Source organism: Lacerta agilis, chromosome 5, assembly GCF_009819535.1.
Source record: "Lacerta agilis isolate rLacAgi1 chromosome 5, rLacAgi1.pri, whole genome shotgun sequence".
Lineage (NCBI taxonomy): Eukaryota > Metazoa > Chordata > Lepidosauria > Squamata > Lacertidae > Lacerta > Lacerta agilis.
This window is the reverse complement of record NC_046316.1, coordinates 20,765,644-20,789,736: the sequence shown is the minus strand read 5'-3', so window position 1 is coordinate 20,789,736 and position 24,093 is coordinate 20,765,644. Positions and strand designations below refer to the sequence as shown.

General features: G+C 38.8%; 1 protein-coding gene across 2 annotated transcripts in view; it reads right to left on the bottom strand.

Annotated features, from left to right (window-relative positions):
• Window positions 1-24,093, bottom strand: part of WAPL (WAPL cohesin release factor) — a 40,346-nt gene that overhangs the window by 6,145 nt on the left and 10,108 nt on the right. For both annotated transcript variants that reach the window (XM_033148824.1, XM_033148825.1), the window contains exons 3-15: window positions 21,706-22,743; window positions 17,659-17,777; window positions 16,675-16,770; window positions 15,488-15,637; window positions 15,126-15,262; window positions 13,139-13,250; window positions 11,596-11,823; window positions 9,206-9,317; window positions 7,646-7,743; window positions 4,965-5,041; window positions 3,115-3,290; window positions 1,974-2,089; window positions 931-1,092 (exon numbers count right to left, since the gene is read on the bottom strand). In XM_033148824.1, coding sequence (XP_033004715.1) covers window positions 931-1,092; window positions 1,974-2,089; window positions 3,115-3,290; window positions 4,965-5,041; window positions 7,646-7,743; window positions 9,206-9,317; window positions 11,596-11,823; window positions 13,139-13,250; window positions 15,126-15,262; window positions 15,488-15,637; window positions 16,675-16,770; window positions 17,659-17,777; window positions 21,706-22,743 — 2,621 coding nt within the window. The remainder of the gene's footprint in view (window positions 1-930; window positions 1,093-1,973; window positions 2,090-3,114; window positions 3,291-4,964; window positions 5,042-7,645; window positions 7,744-9,205; window positions 9,318-11,595; window positions 11,824-13,138; window positions 13,251-15,125; window positions 15,263-15,487; window positions 15,638-16,674; window positions 16,771-17,658; window positions 17,778-21,705; window positions 22,744-24,093) is intronic.

Genomic DNA, 24,093 nt, shown 5'->3' with positions numbered 1-24,093 from the left:
GACTACAGCTCTCCGTTGGCTCTCCTGGTTTTTTCCCCATTGCTACAGTTCACAAGATCTCTGTAAGTAAGAATAAGTGCCTGAGTCATCGTTCCCCCCCCCCAACTTTCTCTCAGTGCCTTTTCCTTTCTGATTCTAAGCCCGAGGTCAGTATCTGCCTCCTCAATGGTATTTGTAAGCTCCTCCAGGACCCTTTTTTTGGCTGAGGAGCAGGATAAAAATGCCAATAATAATATTTCGTAAAGGAACTGAAGGATTACAGCATAGTACACCAACAGTTGGTGTGCAGCATAATAATGAACTAAGTCCTAATGCCTATGGCAAGAACAGCCAAACACAACTGAGACAGAGAATATACCTTATTCAGCAGATTAACATATGAGTTTTCAATTCACGCTAAATGTAATGCCCAGTGAAATATGTAATGCAAGTGAAGAACAAATATAATCTCTTATGCTAATGAAGAAATCATTAAAGAGGCAAGCCAATTGTTCACAACTATGTTTGAATCAAAACTCTACAAAATTTGATCCTCTGCAACTTAATCAATTACTATTGGCAACAACCACTGAGGGGAACACCATGTTCAAAGGTAAAATACAAGTTGCTGAGAAGAACCAGCTGATGGCCATCACAAGGGTGCTCTTTGTAGGGCTCCCAGTAACATCTGGTTTTCCACTAAGATAGTACACAAGACGGCTTCAATTATACCTTGCATGGATTAAATCAATGGCTCAAAATATGTTGGGACAGATAAGTGATTCTTAGTGCCTCCTCTGACCTATCGTCTCTGTTAGTTTAAAGGGGATGGGAATGACAAATAGTTCATGATTTGAACATTAGACCAACAGCACTGCTTGTTTCCTCTAGTGATAACTGTTTATCACACTGCATAAATGGTTGTTCTTTTAATTAAAAACTATGATTTACCTGAACTAAAGCATGAACAGCAGCCATCTGTCCAGATGTGCTTATGCTATCATTGGCTTCTCCCAAGCAGAAGGAATCAAAGGAACATGTTGTTTCCATATTCACAAGACAGTGCCGATTTCGTGCACTGTACTCTACCAAATTGATTAGCAGACCCAAACCCTGCAAGGAGGAAGAAAATATTAGATAGTAGAGTACAAGGAACTGTACTTTGCACACTCTTAACTATTACTCTCCAGTGGTAAGGGTTCTCAGAAATATGGCCAATTTTGGCAAATTCAAGCAGTGGCAAGCCTTATGAAATCTTGGCAACTGCACCTTCAACAACTCTACAAAATATTCTTGTCCATTTATACCAGCCAACATTACCTTACCATGAAAATGTCTGTCTTAAAGGTCTTGTGAATGTGTGCTTTTAAAGATGAAATGAGGGTGTGTGTTTGGGTCCCACCCCCCAGTAAAGCTTTCTAGCCTTCTCCCAGAAGTAAAGAGGAATTAATTTCATTCTAGGAGTCATACAGAACCACTTGAGATCTGGAATTCCTACAAATGTTTTGCTAGAGGACACACTAAATTCACTTTGATCACTGCCAAAGACTTGTCCTTCGGAAACAGCCGTCAGTGCAAAGATCAGTTGTGTTGCCTAAACCATGAAATAATCTGCCAGTCAGTGTCTGTGTATCCACTGTTTTTGGCATGGTCTAATAAGATCCCCCCCACACACACACACAGCAGGTATGTTTTACCTGAACCTATTACGGCTTTCATTCTACTGTTCCCTGTGCTTTTTATGTTTTATGATGCTGTTTGACTGGTGCTTGTTGTATTGATAGGCTTATACTCAGAAATGCGCTGGGAATCACAACTCTTTCAACACAGAAATGTTCAGTTAACAGTAAGGCTGTCATGTTATGAACCAGTGGAAGTTTTCAAACAGTTCTTATGGGTGTCATGTTAAATGTGATGTACTGAAGTTAGCACAAGTAATTTTTAACATTCAGCCTTACATTTTCTAGAGGCATTTTTTAAACGGTATTTCTTACCAGAACCCGAATATCAAATCTCTGTTCTTGAGGTAGAAACTTTGGAACCTGAAGCACACAATTCAGCGCTGTGCCAATAAGACCATCTTGTTCACCTGTTTTAGTGCTACCCCACTCTGCAAATATTAAAGCATATAAATGCTGATTAGACATTTAAAAAACCAGAGGCATTTCAAACGTGCATTTACACCACTTAAAAGTAGCAACTGGCAATAACACCTGGCCATGATCAAATTTCAGATTAAGGTTTTGATCCCACAAACAAATCTCTGATCAAGTTTACACCTCTCCCATACCGAGACACCAGCCTGCAATGGAGGAGACTGAAATTCACCTTTTAAAATTCACCTTTTACACCTGGTAACTGAACCAGAATGTAAACCATCTAAGCCCAATGTAGCTGGGAATATTCCATTAACCCATCATGCCATTGTAGGTGAAATAACTGAACAGACTAATCACGATAGTCATCTCAAATGTAACAGAGTAGAAGCCAAAAGAGTACAGTGGTACCTCGACTTACGAATTACTCAACATACGAATTTTTCAACTTACGAATGGACATCTGTTGGCGGTTTTAGATGGGGTTTACTCGACTTACGAATTTTAGATGCAGTTTACTAGACTTACGAATTTTTCATTTCCAATGCATTCCTATGGGAAAATCGCTTTCTTCGACTTACAAATTTTTCGACCTACGAATGTGCATTCGGAACGGATTAATTCGTAAGTCGAGGTACCACTGTATTTTTGACATTTCTGTTTCCCAACTCATACCTAAGTGACATATGCAAGGTCAGTAAAAAAATTCAGGCTGCTTTATGGGAGACAGTTTGTTTTCTATTGTTCTAATTTGGCAGCCATGCACACTCACCCCCCCCCCCCAGTTTTGTAAACTGAAAACCAACATTTGCAGTACTAACACTAATTCTACTCAAATGATACTTGCATGCATATTTCACATTTGCAGCATTGTTTTGTGGGAGCTGTAAGCACATTATTACACCTCTTACTGTCCACCTGATTAACCAGCCACCTGGCCTAAGCATCAATACAGGAATACTTTTCTCTAGACGTCATGGTAAACAATCCGACGGAACAGATGATAATCTGATTTTATGTTTCAGGATAAGTAACTTACCATTATCATTTGCTAAATTGAGTAAGACACCAATGATGGCTCTCATACAGTCTTCCACTGCCTTACCCACATGGTTTGTTACATTCTGGTGTGGCAGTACCCTACTGTCTGGAAGACAGATGGTGTCTTCTGCACGGTTGTATCTCTGGATCAACTCTTCACAATGCTGCAGTGCTCTGAAGGTTACAAAAAAATCCAAAATATACAACGCAAATCATTTTCACATCAGTGTGACAAAATTTCTTCACGTAAAAAAATCCAGTTCCAATTCTAAACAGCAAACTTAGTTTACATTTATCATGCTGGTTTAATGGTAACTAGCAACACAATCCCCAAAATTATATTTGAAAGCATCATCTCATGTACTTTTTATTTAGGAAAAAAGGTCCAAAGGTGTAATTCATAATGATCTAGTCCCAGATTCTTCACACAGGAATCTGCAACATATTAGCAGCAGAAAGCACTTTGGACCCAGCAAGTATTGAAGTAAGGCGTTGAAAATCAGAACCATAACTGGTATGTTAGTCACTTGGCCCATTTTATATGCACTAGTTGTCTGGTCATAAAGCTAAATGTGAACAGGACTGTTTGCACTTAACACCAAATGTCTGCAATAAGATTTTTTTTAAAAAAACAACAACAATTATTTGTTTTACAGATTAAAGTTTTACAATCACATATCCAACATACTACATAAAAACAAGATTCCAAAGAATCTCCTGGACTTCCCTCCTCCCCTTTGTGGGTCCTATTATTAGTCATTTCCTCCTGCATCTTTTATAACAACCCAAACCTTTTACATCCAAAATTCACCATTAAACCACAAGTGTTATTCCAATCCTACTAAAAAATTTTAGCTGTTTACAGTGGTTTTTAAGATAAATTATAATTTTCCCCCATTCTTTATTAAAATTTGGGTCTTCCTGATTTCTGATTCTTCCAGTCATTTTTTGCCATTTCGGCATAATCCATAAACTTTTCTTTTTCTGTGAACCGCCCTGAGACCTCCGGGTATAGGGCAGTTTATTAAACAAACTAACAAACTTGCCATAAGAACTTTTGTGACATATTTGGTGGCGAGATGAAGCCATGTAAAGCTAACTCTTGCAGACACAATGCTAATTCCAAACACTGCCCGGTTTGTGTCTTTGTTCAATACTAGCAACAGATTAAGCTTCTCCCCCATACCATACACTCTAGAGGCTTGCACAGGAAACATGCATCACTGTATATGGCCATGTAATTCTCTTTAATTGCTATGATTCAAACATAAGTAAATGTATACAGGGTTTATGTCAACAAATTTCCCTCACTGGAACCCATAAACTACATATAAATCTTCCTGACAATGTTTTTACTCCTGCTTGGGTGCTGACCAGAATTTCTGAACGGAGTACTTACATCACTCCCCCAATCCTGTGAGTTCCATGGGGAAGTTGTTGAAAGAAAAAGAAGTTCCCCAAATTGAGAAGCACATATAAAGCTAATGTGGTGTGTGTGTGTATAATGTTTGTATGGGAACATTTCACATTCAAAAGTGATTTTGATTGCAAAACTTTATCATACAAAACATAATTAGCAACAGAAGTTACTTCCAGCAGGGGGGGGGGGAATGTATCAGTAAGTGGAAGCAGGAAACGATCTAACTCGTTTTCCCCCTCATTTGAGAATACTAACCTGCAACACACACACACACACACACACACACATGTTGAGGAAAGCTATCACGACAAAGATCGCAGTCTTAATACATGGGAGTTCAGACAAGTAGTGGTAGAACAAACCTAACAACATAAACCTTTAAAGAAGAATACCATACAGCATTTTAAAAAGCATTCATTAGAACTTACTTAGCTGAAGAGACAATGAGCTGCGAATCCTTATATGCTATCAAGTAACTTTGATTTTCTGGATTATGAACTGTTACCTTAAAAAAGAAAAAAGAAAATATCATACAGCTATCATCCTTTGATTTGCGGGTTAAGCTCCTTTCACCTTCTGAAAGAACACTGTGCTTTTAACAGATCTCTCAAGCTTCTAGAACGCTGCAATGTAACATTCTGCTTTGTGCTAAGCAAGCACCATTAACTTCATTTATAGAAACGTGGATTTTCTAGAAAACTTGATGTTGCAGTTGTGTTCTTTATTCTATGCACAAGGAAAAATAGGGAAAGCATGGGAATGCATGCTGGACCCTGCAGCCAAAAAATGTATCAAATGTTCTGAAAAGTTACAGTGCAGGCTTCCTATGTTTGCGCCCGCAATAAGATCATGAAGAATACCAACAGCATTAAAACAGAGTAGAAGAACCACTCAAGCTGCAATCATCATCTTATAACTGTTTTCACCATCAGTACCACAAGCTATTTATGCACTGCCTTTCTATATATTGCCTTTTCATGTGAGCATTCTCAAGCATACAATCATCTAATAATAATAATAATAATAATAATAATAATAATAATAATAATAATAATAATAATAAACTCAATAAACCACAAAAAGCCTCATATACTTCAGAATAGTGAGGTGAGAATATTCTCCGGAGAATATTCTCCACAAACTGTAAATTCTAATATAAGAACCAGTTTTAAAACCCACATTTTAAAAAATCTAGTAAATAATAAGTCAAGCTGTGATATTGCCAGTTTAAGTAATGAATAGTGATTCAGTTCTGAAATGTGAGCTACAGAAAACATAATTTTGTTGTTGTTTTAAAAATGCTATTCATTTAATTTGATGAACATTTTAAACTTTGTATTGATTTTATTAGTGTCACAGTGGAAATACTGTACCATGTAGATATGCTAATTAAAGAACGTACTCATGTAGCGAACCTGAGTTTTTTTTTATATTCCTTTTACTTTAAAAGCTACATTTCATACATACACAACACAATTAGAATTCAAAGTTGATGGTAAATATACGGTTAGTGACAGGCTTATTGAGTCATTAACGTGAGTCATTCACGCTGAATTTTCAATTTAAAGTTTGGTGCAAAAATTCAGAGAATGTGAATTCACTGCATTGCTGCATTGAATAAAAGTATCTGTACAGTTTTTGGTTGCCATCTGAACATGTTTACCCATGAATAAACATGTACATGAACTAATTATATCATTTTCAATGCATTAAAATTGTATCATTTTCAATGCATTAAAATGAATAGTCTATTTTAAATGAAAATTCTCCAATATTCTCATTTATCAAGAAAATTCTCCAAAAGATTATTCTTGAGAACTTAACATCACTATTGGGAATCACTAAGGAAGAAGAAGAAGAAGAGTTTGGATTTGATATCCCGCTTTTCACTACCCGAAGGAGTCTCAAAGTAAGCTGCACCAGGCACACCGAGACTAGGGGGTCACTGAGTCCCCAAGCATGGCCCAGGAGGACAGGCTCAGAAACCTTGTACAAATCTCAGCTGAAAAAGCTGTGTGTTCCTTTTTGTGAGCCTTGGGAGGACACACTCAACAGCCTGGACTTAGGGAATAGGCTTGAGCTGGGAGATCCCCAGCCTAAAGCAAAGAGCTAGGGAATCCTCAAGCCAAACAGAACAAACTCATGGAAGCCTACAAGCCCAACTAACCAAACCCTCAGCCAGTTTAACTTCTCCAAGCCTGACCCTTGCCTGTGTGGCCATTTCAACACTACCCACTTATAGCTGATTGGGCAGGTCGAGGTGTTAGAAATAGTATATTGTTAGCTAAGAGCCCTATTAACATATAGGGCCAGCACCTCATTTTTACTTTGGGCTTGGTAAGGAATTCTAGAGTCGCCGTTCCACCATTAACAGGAAGTGAACACATAATAACTCTCATGATCATACACATAAAAGGTAAAGGGACCCCACAGACATGCTAATATACAAATGGACCAGGGTTTCTCAAACTTGGGTCTCCAGATGTATCTGGACTACAACTCCTGTAATCCCTAGCTAGTGGGACTACTGGTCAGGGATGATGGGAATTGTAGTGCAAAAACAGCTGGTGTCCCAAATTTGGGAAACCATGAAATAGACAAAGCACCTTGCGTTCACAAACATAAATACTGTCAAATATACGTGTGTGCTAGTCTACATACACAAACAGGTACATACAAGCTCCCCTCCGATGTGGTTCCAGGTCTCCATTTCTCTCCCCCAAGGAAACAAAAAAGAGAATAGAAAAAGGGAACAAAGAAATTCTCTCCACCCCACTTCTCTCTCTCTCTCTCTCTCTCTCACACACACACACACACACCCCTACCTTATCAGCAACATCTTTCACCTCAATACCATTTAGGAAAGCACTACAAGCTAGACATTTGCTGAAGTGGGCTAGTTTTTTATAATTAGATTCAGAATGCCTGATTTGAATATGGACCATCAAGCTTAACCCAGGGCTAACCCAAAGCAATGTAGTAGCTAATTAACACAAACGGCACATGAATAGTAAGAAGCTATATGGATATAACCCATGGGTCTGACTTTCCTCATCCCTGGTTCTGGACCATTAAAAATAAATCACTCTTTACAAAGTTTAATACTTACGCTTTCTAAAACCCGTAAACATCGTTCTGCTCCCCATAATGAAGCAACCAATTTCTCTTCATTTTCATCACTGCTTAAGTGATCCACACATTCTTTAACTAAGAAACAAAGAATTTATGTTGTTACTAAACTGTTAAAGGAAGTAATTTTTACTTTCCAAAATTGCATGTATGTGATGAAATACCCTAATATTCCAATTATGTTTTATCAATATACTTTAAGCCAGACGTCTCCAAACTAAGGTCCGCAGGCCGGATACGGCGCGAGGGACTCAATTATCCGGCCCACGGTTGGGCATGTTCAGGCTAATCTGCATAGCACCAAACCATGACTGGTTAGTTTATCTAGTGTGATACATATACTGTTTAACTGTAAAAAACAAATCCAACAACACTAAGTGGTTTAGTGTTACATGTGAACGCAACCAGTTATATGCCTGGGTCGCCTAAGCTATCAAATTGTAAAATGTACACAGAATACAGATAAGCATTTGCTATCATTTAAAAGATTTCAAGATGCAATCCTGACTGTCTCAAGGATTTGGCAAAACCACACCACATAACTCAATCAACACCAAGTGATCATGACACTTGCCCAACAGCCCTCATGTCAGATGTGCATAAAAGTCAAGTAGTAAAACACACAGTGACATGACTGTCATGGATGTCAAGAGATTCCAGTCCATACCCTGTCCTACAAGGCCCAGGCATACTTCTAGGAAAGGTCCACTACAACTTCCCAGCACAGGTGTGCCTCAGGTCAGTGGGGAATCAAGTGATACCCACAACTTCAGGTACAAGGTTTCAAACCTGTGGTGGCTGATACACATAGCCAAAACTCTCCATATAACCTCTGACAGGAAAAAGCGAGAGCTACATAGGCTATTGCTTCTTGTAAAATAAGATTCACTTCAATGAGGGCAGCTGATCGCTTCCCACTGATCCCTTCCCATCCATCTGTAGCTCTTGCCACAAACCATTTCCTTTGCTCCAAAGGTTACACATTATCAAGACAAAAGCTCTTATTCCCAAGGTCATCATTGGGATGGCTTGCAATGTTAAAATTTAACTAGGGAACTGAGCACTCCACTACTACTAGGCTCATTCAGCAAGGAGTACCAACAGGCCTCTGCTGCAATGGTGTGGGGGAAGCCTCTCACGGAATTAACTATGGTAAGTTCTCTATTTAAGTTACTGGTGGGATAAATTAATAGGGCAACTTAGGAATTTTATTTCTTTTGTTCTCTATTGGGGACAGTTCTTTCATGATCTTGTTGAGTATACATTTTTATTGGGCAAAAGTTGAAACTAAGGTCATATCACTACAGTTGTATATATTATTTTACTACTGCAATAGCTAAGTTTAAGTACACACACTACAAGAAAAGGGTTTTTGGGAAATGCATAGCATTCCATGGGCTCATCAATGCATCAAAAAAGTTCACTATTTGCATGTATTCTAATAATACACAGTCCTTTCATTCTACCACACAAGTAATATATAAACTACCTTCAATAAAAAAGATATATACTTTAATTCTCACTCGAGCTAAGTGCATACCTTTATCTACAATGTGATCAAGACCACCAAGAAGTCGCAACTCTTCTTTAAACCAGTCTCCTGCCCGTTTTGAAGTGAGAGAGAGCAGTGTTTCCATTGCCAAATGCCCTGTCTAGAAAACACAACCACAGAGAAAAATGGTTTATAAATTAAAAGCAGCACTCTATCAGGTACTTCTTCCATTAACAATGTCACTTGAATCTCGATTACGTGATTATGTATTATAAGTTTGAAAGTGCAGGCTAATTAACCATTAAAATATTTTACTGCTCCATGCGTTTGTAGATTATTATTGTATTTTAGCAAAATTCTGCTGCACTATCACCATGTCTTACTCCCTTCCAACTCTTTTGCTACTCACAAAATAAATGAATTCATATGCAAAATCAAATTGCACCATTGTATTTCTTTACCTTGTCATCCATTGAACCAATGGATCACTGTTCTGCAGATTGGGGGCAAGTCTCAAAATGTAAGTGGGTAGGATGAAATCAAACTGATAATTTTAGTGTAGCTTTACGCATCTCAAACAAAATGACATCAAAAGCCGCATGAGGAAGGTCCGATGTAAGAAATGGGTGGCTTTACATAGGTGATAAATATAGTCCCTAAGTGAGAAGATTGTGTAGGCATCCATCTTTCTATTTGCCAAGTTGTTAACAAAAAGAATAAAACATTTAAAATAATCAATAAAAAGGTTATAAACAGCTACTTAAAACATTTAAAGAATAAAAACCCAAGATAAACTAAACATGAACAAAAACACTTATCAACATTCTACGTGTCTGGGTAAGCTTGCCTAAACAAAAATGTGTTATCAGGCACCAGAAAAAGTACAGTAAACCTGCAATTTACGCAGGGATTATGTTCCAGGGATTACACCTAAAGCCAAAACTATGTATAGTCCAAACACATTGGGTTCAATGATGGGTGGGATCGCCAGTCATTTTCCCTAGGGAACCCCCCATCCCCCCTTTTTTGTTTGTTTTTTGCCTCATGCATAAACTTGAATGCACACAAGTTAAATGCATGTAGGTTGCGGGCTTAAAGGTAAAGGGACCCCTGACCATCAGGTCCAGTCGTGTCCGACTCTGGGGTTGCGGCGCTCATCTCGCTCTATAGGCCGAGGGAGCCGGCGTTTGTCCACAGACAGCTTCTGGGTCATGTGGCCAGCATGACAAAGCCGCTTTCTGGCGAACCAGAGCAGCGCACAGAAACGCCATTTACCTTCCCGCTGGAGCGGTCCCTATTTATCTACTTGCACTTTGATGTGCTTTCGAACTGCTAGGTGGGCAGGAGCTGGGACCAAGCAACGGGAGCTCACCCCGTGGCAGGGATTCGAATCGCCGACCTTCTGATCAGCAAGCCCTAGACTCTGTGGTTTAACCCACAGCGCCACCTGGGTCCCGCTGGTTGCGGGCTTACTGTACAGTAAATATGCCTGCCCAATGTCAATAGGCAAGGAGTTCCAAAGTACAACAGCTGTCACACTAAAAGGGGTTCTATGTAGCAGCTGTAACAGTGCCAGTTCCAGAGACTGAAGTGGTCAGGTGGGGATATATGGGGTGAGGCAATCTTGCAGGTAAACTGGTCGCAAGTTGTAAAGGGCTTTATGTACTAATAGTCACACACTGAATTTGGCTCAGTAGCAAACTGGCAAGCAGCGCAGGTCTCAGAGAACAGGTGTCAGATGCTGACAGGGTCTCACTCAAACAGGGAAGGTTTGCAGAAATACACGAATGTTATAGGAAGAAAACCTCGGGGGGGGGGAATCCCCCAACACAGTCCAAATAATAACTTCTCCTGCTCAATAGCCACAGAATTCAGAGTTGTCTGTTGTTTTTGTGGGAGGAGGAAAAAGGAATCCTGGAAAAGGGATGGGAGCCTGAACAGAAAAACTCCACACTGCAACCTCTTATACTAGTAGCATGTAAACCTTTCATACCAGATAACACATTTAGCCCTAGTAAAAGTGGGCGTTTTTATTTCAGCTCCCACTCTATCAAGTGAAATATTATTCAGAAAATTCATTAGTGCTTAATTACACAATCAATTAAATACACTATTTTAGTGGCTTAGTTAAACAGATCTATTTGTTCTATACCGTCTGCCTATTACCATGAAGAAGAAAAAACCATGAGATGAAAACTGCACTATTAAATACTTAAAGTGTTTGGGTTTTATCTTTCAGGAGTTCAACACTCTTCATCTGCCCTAGTTAAATTTTTTAGAAGATGTGAGTGAAAGAAGCCATGACTACCAGGGTTTTCCTACACTCTACTGTTCTAAAAGCATCTTTTAAAAGTTAACTAGTTTCTACCCACAAAAACAGCAATAACACCACCATTTTCACATTATAGAAAAATTTGGTTAACAGTCACACAACCTACCGTTATATTTTCTAGATCAAGGTGTTTGTTGTGAACAGTTTCACAGAGTCTTCGAATTTTTTCCTTAATCTTGTTCATGTCTTTTTCATTGAGCAACTTGGATGCAGAAGAGTCTTGTTCTAGTTCCAGAAGCCGGATCATTAAATCTAAGCTGGCTCTATCTAGATCCATGTTCAAGCGATCTCTGCTCAAGATATACATTAAAGCTGCTGTACAAAGTGATAAATTCTTGAACGGAAAGGAAAAACAGGAAAACAAAATGGTAAATATTTGGTTAAGATGCAGAAATCCAGTAAGATTTAAACAGGAGTGTAAGATCTGTGTGCTGGGTGTGAAAACTCTGACATGCTTACTTAACACTAGCTAGACTCCCAAAATCTCTTTCTGCATTCACAAACTATTCAGTACTCCAACTTCAAATTCCAATTGCAACTCCTTGTTGGAAGACTGTTGACAGTTCCATGATTCATGGAATTGGCTTTTGTGGGGCCATAAGGTTTAAAGGGGGTAATAAATATAATTTTTGGTGTGTTGCCGTTTTATTTCAGTCCATTTCATTAGTCCTCTCTTCCTGGATCCTTCCCTCTGAACTGTTCTATGAACCCTCTTCCTTTTATCTCTCTACTCACTAGCAGTCATCTCTCTTGCACCCATTTGCACACACGGTTCTCTTGTCCTCTCAATACACCATGTTTGCAGTTTTGATTTTCCATTCACACATTCTCTCCCTGCACCTCCATTTCTCAGGTACCCGCTTTGCTGCCCGTCTCCAAAACCCAATGCTGCCCCTCACAATTCTCTTTGCCCTCGTCTCCCACTACTGTAGTTTTCTGTCCATCAGCCCCTCTATCCTGTATTTTTGTATCCCTTCTGTTGGCCATTATTTCTTCTCACCACGTGCAGCAAAAACAGCACTGAGAACTTTAATTCAAAATACAAAAATGATACACACAAAAATGGGCTGTGCAGCATGGCTGACTGCAACAGACTAGAGAAATTGGTTCTAAACCAACTATACCACTCTGAATCCAGAAAGTTGCAATGCTACAGATGCATTCTTTCCTCCTCACTTGTGATGGGCCTCAGGAAGTCTGACATGCCACCACAAACAAGGCTAAGCCCTGCCACAATCAAAATAGTATTCTTTAAGTCCTCCTAGGAGTTACAATTAGCCCACAGACTTTCATTATGCAAGTCAGGGGAAAGGCTATGACCAAGCAAAAGCTTTTTGAACTCTCAGTTTAGTGGTTCTCCAACTTTCCCCCCAGGACTACTTAAAAATTGCTGATGGTCTTGGCAGACAAACTTAATGATTTTTCTGCTTGTTATAACAATTGTAATGCACAGTACTAGATGCTGCATTATTTTTAAATAGTATTTCTTTCACTTCTTTTATTTCTTAGAGATTATATTTCAGTGCATTCCAAAGAATTTAAACTGCAATAAAAGAATACACCACAGACGAAATAAAAACACAATTAAAACCAATATTATTTAAGTGATGGATGTGCCATTTCACATCTGCAACCACAACTCTACATACGTGGTGATGCTGCGAGTCATCCAGTGTTTTGAAGACCATAGCTACCATTCCATGTGCTCTCAAATGCATTCGGAAGCTGGGCATGGCGCACTTTGTCGCCAGGCTGATAACACTAAAAACAAAACAAAACAAAACAATCTTATGAACTAAAGTTTCTCCAAGTCTCTAGCACAGAATTTTAAAGAATTCAACAACCAATGGAGAGCCCAGGTTGCCTGCCCACAAACCCCTACAGTCACAATGGAGCATAATCAAATCAAATGACAGGGTGCACACCACGGGACAATGTCGTTCTGGCTTCATGTCAAGCAAACCCAAAGCGTGTGGAGGAAACTTTGTCGATGGGGCACTACCCAAAAGTGCAGGCCTGTAGCACAAATAGCCTGACAGTCAGACATATTTCCCAGTGCAGCAGGCCTATAGCAAAATCAGAAGCAGTGAGCAATTTGACTCAAGGTGCTCCTCTGTGGACGTAGTGTGCCTAGCAAGTGTATGTAGTGAGGAAGAAACCCCCCAGTGCTCCACTGATCCCCCTTCCCCATCTCCCCTCTATGGCTACTACTACACTGTGTGATGCAGTGGGAAGCAGCTGAAGTCAGGAAGTTGTCAATGTTTACAATCAGCTGGCCAAGCCACAAAACAGCAAGAGAGATGCATGCCACCATCACAGCTCCTGTCAATCACTTGTAGTCTGGTCCCTTAGTTAAGGGCAGTCCAGCAAAGAGGATTGATCAATGCTTAGTTTATAGAAGGAAGAGCTTCAGTGACTGAAGAGCTCCAATCAAGATGCCTGCACACAGTCACAGACATTTAGAGATCTCCTATTCATTTTCTATTTACCCTGTACTACCTCAGAAAGATCAAGCTACATGAAACAAACAGGTATACATACATGTACAACCTTATGCAGAGCTACCATTATGTTCTTTGATAGTGGTATTCTGATGACACAAGCTCTTTCTCATTTCCAGCTGATTTGGTGCCAGCTGTCTGGTGAATTTACTGTACTGTATCTGGATCAACATGCTAGTGATAATGGTTAAGGCTGGAGAAGGGGAGCCTGCCATCAGCAGTCTCGCTCTGCTGTAGCAGACAACACCCGTTTGAAACAAGATTTCTTCATGGAAAGAAGGGTGAGACTGACTGGCTACATATGCAATTGATTAATTATTAACCTATTAAAAGCAACTGATGAATTATTAATCTAATCTATGTGATCGTCTGGACGTTTGACCCACCCTCAAATATGATCCAACTATGGCTCTGATGTTGTGGTTTTCTGTTGCATTTGTGTAAGTTTAGTGTCTATTTTTAGTTTTATTTTAAACTACAGCAAGTTCCCTTGAGCACTCCCTCAAAATGAAAGAGGGGTTGAAAAATGCATCAACGAAATACTTTGGCCATAACTACTCAGAAAGAAAAAGCAAACTAGGTTATAACAATTAATAACATCCTTTCACCAATGTGTTTACCCAAGTAACTATCCAATGCTTTCTTTAAACAGTATGAGACATTCCTTATTAACCATAAGGGGAATAAAAATCACACCGTGCAACTTCAGAACAATAGTGGGAATTAGTTCATTTACCTATTTACTGTGAATGCATTGTCAGGTCAAAATCCGCCTACTATATGCTCTTGAGAACACAAGAGAACAAATAGCTCTCCTTATGAACAAGTATGACTTAAGCTATACAGATTGATTTCCATTCAACATCAGCCCAATTTAAAAGTTTTGTGTAAAACGAGCAATACTTTTTGCACAACTGCACCAGTACAGGGGTTCTCCATAGGACGTTCCTGAAGGAAAGCAAATTGCTACGTGTACCGGTATATTATTATCAAGTGGGATATCTACTCATTTGACACATTTCTGCTTTTACTTCCCAGTGGTGCAATAGTCTACAATGCTTATGAACACAATACACCTAAGAAGAAAAGATGCTATTTGGTAAATGAGGAAATGTTATTATTAGAAATATCTTACCTAAGGCAACGTGTGTTTAGGGGCTGATTGCACTTCAGTCCACTTAACAAGTATTCAATATCATCGGTGAACTCTTGATTCTCTCCAAATTCTACTACATCATTGAAGTGCTTCACATGCTGAACAACAGTGTATAACTGGAAGGCAGATATTTAAAACTTGTTTTTAGTTTTACAGCTCCCATTTAAGAGACTCCTTTATCTGGCAGCAACAGAAATCATCAGCCAGCTCAGATTGATAAGTTATCTGTTTTTAATAGGGAGGTTTCTCCACCTGGCCAATTGTTCTTTGGATTGTAAATAGCAAAAAATCTTTCACCAAGTTTACTTTCGAAACAGGAAAGTTTTAGATATTCCACTTACTTCTTTATCTTCTTTCCTACATTTCAAGGCAGTTACTATCTCTTGATAGGGTTGAGTGGGTATGGTCACAGTTTTTATCACTTTGGGAGGTGGTGCAGGAGCTTTGAACACTCCATCATCTTTATGAATTGCCTCCTTTGACAGCCTTACCTATTAAATGAAAAGTACTTGAATGGGTTTAAGTCTTAAATGAACACCAAATAGGTAACAGAAAATTACGTGCATTTGTTGCATTCACCCACTGGGATTTTCAGAGGCTTCAAAAGTGCAAATTAAATGAGTGAACACATGCTGTGTGTGCAAGATGATTACAATTCAGATGTCGTAGGATGTATTTTTTAAGGGCCTCCAGGGAGCAACTGAAATGGAAGTATAGTGACATCCTTACCATTTATTTTAAGAATCCAGACTAATGGAACCACATTTAAGCTTTAAAAAACTAAGCAGACATACACGAACCCAAAAAATATTTTTAAAACACAATGGCAGCTGTTAACTGCTTCCTCTTATATGTCCCTGAAACCACACTCATGCTGAGCCATAGAATCATTCAAAATATTATTCCCCCAACAAAATCATTTTGTACTTTCATTCTTGGCTGTGTAATGGAAACACTTTCTGTGCACAATTATCACCTCCAGTTATTTATATGATTTGCAGATGTCTTTGACCAATAAAAACCCCGATTTAAAATTGTGTGGACTGAGGACCAATAACATTTCTAAGTGCATTATAAAGTATCAGATGCAAACATTTACAACTAGCCGCCACAAAAAATAACTTGTTGAAGCAATTTGTATTTCAGTTTAAATTACATAAACCATCCAGTATGCTAAGAAGTATAAACATGCAATAATGGGTTTGGATTCAACCAACATAGTCACGTACAAAATAGTACCCTAAATGTAAGAAACCAATGTCAATGGACAACATATTCTTTGCAATCTAAGAAAAGGTAGTTAAAATATCATTATTATTATTCCTGGTTAAATTCATAACCATTGTCATACTAAAGGCATGACACAACCATGGAATATGCTAGTTTTTTGGAACCTTAATATCCAGCAGTATCTGCAACACTGCCCTGATGTTTACTACTATAATTTTAAGCAATTTCTCAGGCTACTTCTCCTCATCTCTAAGCACTGGGAGGGTTGGCAGAGGGAAAGCAAGATCCCCTTACTCACAGGGACACTTGGATTTTTCAACACCTGTGCTGTCGGAAGAGTCTCAGATTCTGGTTGATTCCAATGTCTAGCATTGTATACAGCTTTTGTTGGTGACTGCAAAACAAAACAGTTGGAATATTCATTTAGAACCTAACCAGCTATTTGTAAGAACACCCATTTCAAATCCTCTATGAGATTTATTTTACATCATATTTTTTCTTCCACAAAACATTTCATGGGAGTTTTGAACATTAACACTGACATGACCGTACTTTACTCCTTTAAATTCTAAGAACATCAGAACAGAACTCATCATCATGACATCATGTGCAAAACTAAGCTTTAGAAGGTGTATATATCTGTCTCAAATTCAAGATTTTCTATCAGTTAACATAGTCATGGGGGTGTGGAATAAACAAATATTTCACATTATTCATTTCCTAAAGGAATCTGCATTTTAGTTCACTAGTCATGGGCATACAACTACTGACTCTGTTTATTGACGAGCCATTTGTTGCCACAATCAAGGGCCTCTCTTTCCATATTCCAGAGAGCTGGGGAGGTTTTGGGACGGATATGCAATCTTCTCTCATTTGAGCTGGAGTACAGAGAAAATAAAGAGTCTCTTCAAAACAGCAGTTCTTACATTCATCAACCCACAGTTCAAATGAGAGCCCCAGGAAGGATATCTGGTGAACATGACAACAAGCAGCACACAGACAGCACAGTAACGTTCACCTCTGGTGAACAAATGGTGGGTGCCTGTTGCAAATTGTTTTCTATCAAGATATATGAGAAATAAAGGAAGTAAAGGACCTGAGGAGCAACCAGCAGGATACTAGCATGCTATAAAATACAGGTGGATTTTTCATCCTATTATATTTTCCATATATGCATTCGTTCTTGGAAACATGCATTATGAACTATTAGGCTCTGGGGCTGTCTCTTAAAACAAAAATACTGCTAAAACCACGACAGTCTAATTTCATTGGTACTACTTACCCTCTTTGGTCCACTAAATATCTTCCGTGTGTTCTCCTTAGACTTATCACCTTGTGGATTTATGGATTTCTTATTGCTTTCAGGAACACTGGATGCATCTTCTGGAAACTCCAGTAGCTCTGCCAGGATAGGAGTAAGACAAGGAGTTGTAATTTTTCAAGTTTGTATCAGGGGAGGTTTCCTTCATGTAAGGTGAAAAGTTCAAACACACTAAGAACTGGGTACTGTACTTGCATACCGGGAGGGAATTAACAAACAGTACTTTGCAGTGAAGAGTGCCATTTGCTTGTTTATCACAAAATGTGTATATGTTATCTGTTAGAGAATGTGCAGCCTAATCCTTTTTTTAAAAAAAAAACACAAAACATTTTTATTAAAGATTTCTTGGTTTACAAAAGTATGCGCAATGTCTCTTTTTTCAAGTTACATTTTCTACAGATCAGTTTCATTTGTTGAGACATTAGTGTTACATTAGGAAGAAAAGATTCTCAGCGGCCTTCTCCTTTTGACATAAATATCACAGGAGGCTATTCTACATTTTAAAAAGTGAACAGTGGAATTCAGATGAAAACTCTAGTTGAATATATAAAGTTTTCCCCTCCAAAAGGATTAAGAAAAACAGGTGGGGCTGTAGGGATTTACCACAAATCACTCTATTGTGGAAGGAATAAGTTTCAAATGCACATTCTATGTTAAATAAAGCAAAGCTTAAGAATAATCACATGAACATGAAAGCTGAAATCAAGTTATCAACTCATCAAGAACACACAGCACATTACATAGTTCTGTCACAATCACATCATATAGAAACAGGTTTCTGCAAGTCTTATTAGCCAAGTCCTGATTTGTTAACACCTTCAGCTCCACCAAGTCCTGTGCCAGACAACGCAGGGAAGGGGTCTAATATCGCACTGCGCTTTGAAGACAGACATTAAGCAGCAAGTCTAACCACTACTACCTACTCCAAAGCTCAGTGCATTATGAAAAGCCCCACTGCCCCTCCCTCTAGAGCCTCGCACCTCCTTCCAAAAACTCAGCGTGGCACCTCACTTACCCAGCTTTGGGAAGGCAGCGGGAGCATCAAATGCATTCTTCCCACCCACCCCTTCACTGCATGACAACACAGCCTGCAGGTTTCATGTCAAAGTACTCTTGCAGGCCACTCGGTATGAAAAGTTGGACTGCCCTGATCTAGAGATAGGGAAGTCTCGTTGGCCCTTTTCTGTGGTATGGGAAAGCAATGCAAACCAGACATTACAATTGTCTTAAAAAGACATGGAAAGCAAACAGGCTTGCAACAACTTACTAGTTCATAAAACAATTGGATTAATAACAGGAGAAGGATAGGATCATCATATAATAGTTATAATTAAACTACACACAACAGAGAGAAAATAAACTCAGAGGCCTATTGAAAAACCTCCCATAGAGAAATTAATTGCTCCCATTTCAGGTATTAAAACCAGTTCACTAAAAAATAATTACACTGGGGACAATCTGGAAGGGCTTTTTATCTGTGTAGTCCCATTCAAAAGCATGGAAGTCATTATTTGATACAGCAGTCATGAACACGTGCAAGTGAGCCAGGCTCTTGGGTGTTCAGCTGTTTTGATGTGCCTACTAAACATTATTCATGGTCATGGTTACATGGTTTTAAAGCAACACTATCACATACAAACCAACAATGAATCCCATTTCACTGTGTTCTCTCCAAGTTATGCACCTCTTTAATTCCATCATTCCTTTTTAACATCCACACCAAAGCAGATTCTTTGGCAGATTCACAAATCATGCATTAACTTAAATCTGCATTACCAGTAACTTAAATCTTTAGCTAAAAAACTAACTTAATGTTTAGGGATCAAATGTTTAGCACAGGGTTGACATTTCACAGCCTGGGGGTGGTGGAACTGTTCCTCTGGGCCAAGCAGAAGGCTTGCATTTGGGGGTGGTGCAAATGGGCAAAAATCGTTTGATGGTAACCCTTCATATTTTACTACGTGTTGCTCCAGAGGGGCTGCAACTTGCAAGTGGGCTTTTCCAGGTGCAGGGCACTGTTGTTTGGAAGGTGGAGGTTAAAAAGATACTCATGTGCAAACACAAGAAGTCAGCCATGCCAGCCTCGATCCTGGGTTTGTGAAACTGACTGGCTGTGCATTGGTCAAATTAAAGCACATTAATTAGAACAGTAACAAAAACTGAATTTGCTGCAAGTTACAAATATGGTAGTCTTCTGAAAGCCCCCAGCCAATCAGAAGCTACAATTTGGTTTTCGAAAATTTTGAAAGCCGAACGGACTTCCGGAATGGATTCCATTTGACTTCCAAGATACGACTGTATATAATCTATGTGGCTTAAATGGAAGAACAGTGAGAAGGAACAATCTGGGGTAAGTTGCAAGGCACATGACACCTACCTAAAAGAAAAGGTTGACTCCTACAATAGTGGAGCGCAAAGGGCCTCACTCCTGCCATTGCTAGCAAGCAACCTTGTAATACCTCTGAAAATGGAGGCTCCCACTTACACAACACTATACAGTTCTTTACTTCATGGAATATTTGGCCATTTCATTTGACAGTTCAATTAGACTCAACAGCAACCCACCTACTTGATCATTAAGACATAAAATTAGGTTAGCAAGTTCACCATTTTAAAGCACTTTCAGGAATATTTAAATCCTCTAGTTGACTACTGTGTGAATTATTACTTCCTTCCAAGAATAACAGCACACATATTATTTATTATTTTAAAAATCTGCTTTTATATGGAGTTTCACTGAAAAGGAACAGGAAACATTTTGGCTTTATAAGCATGGTGAACCACCACCTCCAAGAAAAAGAGAGGTGAATATTACAGGACTGGTTTTGGGGGGGAGACACTTGAGATCAGCTTTTTCGGAAGAGGAACATACAAATAAGTGAGGACTTCACAAATATTATCCATTAGCTACCCAAATAAGAACAGAGTTCACTTTCTCTTTGACAGAATCCAATCACGTATCTACGGCAAGGGAACATCATGCAAGTAATCTTTAATACAACAAGTTGCTGCAATGTTTAATGTGGCAGAGTAAGGAAGATATGAGAGTTATCTGTTGAGAGTAGATCCATTCTAGCCTTGATATTTTTAGACTATGCTGGAGATCCAATAAGAAACAGAAGACTTCATTTTGAAATGTTTACAGGAAACACAGTAATCTTTGAAGTAGTTGGTTTGTAATCTGTCACTCTCAATTCTCTTCTACTCTGTGATTAATTCATGTTTATTTTGGCTAAACCAACCATCACTACAATGATTAACCAGTTTATCTTGTCTGCCTTGCTGAACAAGCATTTCATGTGTTGTACTCCAATGGCCCAGTTTAGTTTTGGGAGACTATGTAGTCAATGAATGAAACTACAGAAACTGCTTTCATTTATTTCACAGGATTATAGTTATCAAACAATTACTGGAGGTGGTATTCATAAGCTTTCTATTTTAGGCCTGGGTGCCTGAAGATTTATAACCTCGTATACTTTCACACACTCAAAACTAATGTAACTCAACACCTTGAATGTTTAAAAGCATATGTAAATAAAGGAAACAAGCATTGATTATTCAGATATTCAGTCTGCATATTTACCAATCCATACCAAAAATAAAGATCAGTAACTTGATTTTTTTCAGAAAGGCACAATGCCATCACTAAATTCAATTATTTTTGGTTGTTTATTTCAAAGACAGCCTAACACATACTACAATAAAAATCACATCAAGTTCCTAATATTGATGAGACGTCATTGGAATTTCTGTGAAACAAGATCAGGCCCTGTTGACTACACAAAGATGAAGCCACAGTTTCTCAAATCAACTGCAACAGAAAACTGCTTTGGATTAACCAGGTCAGAAGCCCTGAAGCTGACATGCAAAATGTGGGGGCCAGAAAGAGGAAGAGCGGGGGGGGGGAGAGAAAGATTCAGATACCCACTCTTGGCTTAATGAACCAAATTATTAACTATCACATTGTAGCTATTAAATTGTGAAACAAGAGCAACAAATTAATGTTACCTGGGTTAGTGCTTGACTGACTGTCTTGTGAATAGTTCTCACTTCCATCAGAACTGGACTGAAGTGAAGAGGATGGAGCTGCTCGGTTTCTTTTTTTATTGACTTTTCTTTCTAACGGCCGCTCTTCATCGTCATCTTCACTTTCACTCAAGTCATCAAAACCAAAGTATTTAATTTTGTAATTTGAGCTTCCAGATGTTCTAGAGCCGCCTTCACCACCCCCTCCTTCATCATTGTCGTCAAACCCAAAGAATTCTAATTTGACATCTTTTTTGGATTTGGTATTGCTAGGTCGAAATCTAGTTGTTGTCTTGGTTGTTGCCATGTCGGCTTTCTTTCTCAGACGTCCTGCTTCTCCCAAATCAGTAGGTGTAGATGTGGCATACTCATCAATACGATCCATAGTGTCTTGTATAGTAACATTACAAACCGATAAACATGATGGATGGAGAACAGTGTAGTCTCTAGTCCTTCCAACAGTCCCTCTAAAACTGGTCCCACTACTTAAAGCAACTTTTTTCACTGGGTTCACACCATCAGTATTTGAATCACTGTTTGCTTTGGCTAAAGGTTGAAGAGTGCCATCCAGTAGCTTATCAAAATTTGCCGTCCCCTGTGATTTTGTTTTGTTGGATCTACAGTATGTCCGACAATTACTTGGCCTGAGAACAGTCTGCATTATTTCTTCACTAATGGCTTCCTTTGGACTTTCCATATCTTCTTTAACCAGATATTCATCCTTGCTTTTTATCTCTGAAAGTGGTTCATCATCAAAACCCAACATATATTCTCCTCTTCGGGCATCCTCATTCTCATCTTCCCATTCATATAAGCCAGTCACTAATGATTCCTTTGTAAGTGACACTTCTGATGGAGAGTCTCTCTTCCCGATATGGGAGTCCCAAGAATCATGAGATTCCTTCATTTCAATATTGTACCCAGAGATTTCTGCTGTTTGAGCATTAATTAAATTATTGTCTTCAACATTCTTGTAGATGAAGTGACTGTTCTCACTGTCGTTAAAAGTCTGTACTGTATCTATAAAACAAATAGCAATAATTAAATATAGCTTATATTTTAAGTTTAACTGCATTATATTTATACTTTACAAAGAAATAGAGAAATATTCAACAAACAGCAATTTCCCAGTTGGGACACATTAACAAGACAGTTATTTGTTACTATTAGGTTCACTACAATATTACCCTCTGTTATTTAGTCACACGAGGCAATAATCAGGCCTGGGTACAGAACATATCTCCACCCAGCTGCAGGAAAGAGTCACTCCATAGCTGCAGTTTTTCTTCTGCAGCAAAACCAAGCCAGCATTCACGTAACATGTCTGGAGTTTGCTGACTAAAGCTGCCACTCCACCCACTTTCATTACACTCCACCCGGGTTACCCAGTATAGTACCATGCCTCAATGTAAATTCACGACAGGATTGCTATGGACCAGCCTCAGCCACATTCACAACTCTAATTGAATTCAAGTTACAGATCCTTTGACCAGGCCATGCTAACACTGTTTGGGATAGTACTAAACATAGACCAAAACTTATAAAAAGCAATGTTGGAATGGCAGGTCAGAACAAGTTACATTTAGTCAGAAGGTTGCAAAATAAATTATAAAGTGATGTGTCCAATGTATATCATCTGTTCATAATAGGTTCAATATCTACAAACAGCTTAACATTTCATTAGCTTCTGTATTCAATCTTCCAATAATGTAGTGGTTCTGTATTCAATCTTCCACTAAATACACTAGAAGCTTTCTTGCTCCTGTAAACAAATTAATATCTGCATAAAAGGAAGTAACTGCAGTTACTGTCATAGAATTATAGAGTTGGAATGGACTCCTAAAGGTGTTCTAATCCAACCCCCTGCAATGCTGAATATGGAGGTGGTGCTATGGGAACTGAACCCATGTCCTTGGCATTGGCTCACTACGTCAGGTATTGCACTGAAATCTTTAAATGCCTAGGTTCAAATCTCTGCTCAGCCATGATCCATTGCAGGTGCGATTCCAACAGGTCACTTTCTACTCAATCAACCTCAGTTAACATTTTTAACAATGTTTGCAGGAACAATGACCTACTTTACAGGACTGTTGTGAAGGCTAATAATTTAATAAGCATTAAATCAATGTATTAGCAGTACTTCAACTACACCTAATGAGCCCATTATATAAGGTATTTGCAACACTCATCAAGTTTATTTCTGCAGAAAATCCACACAATGAAGCCAACTAGATATAATGGAAGGATAGCAGGAACAGTTTGATAAAGATAAGCAGTTATTCTCCTACCCCACAAGACCTAAAAGACCGCAGACTATTCCACCCTCACTTCATCACATATAGGCTTCAAAACATTCCAAGTCAACAAGTG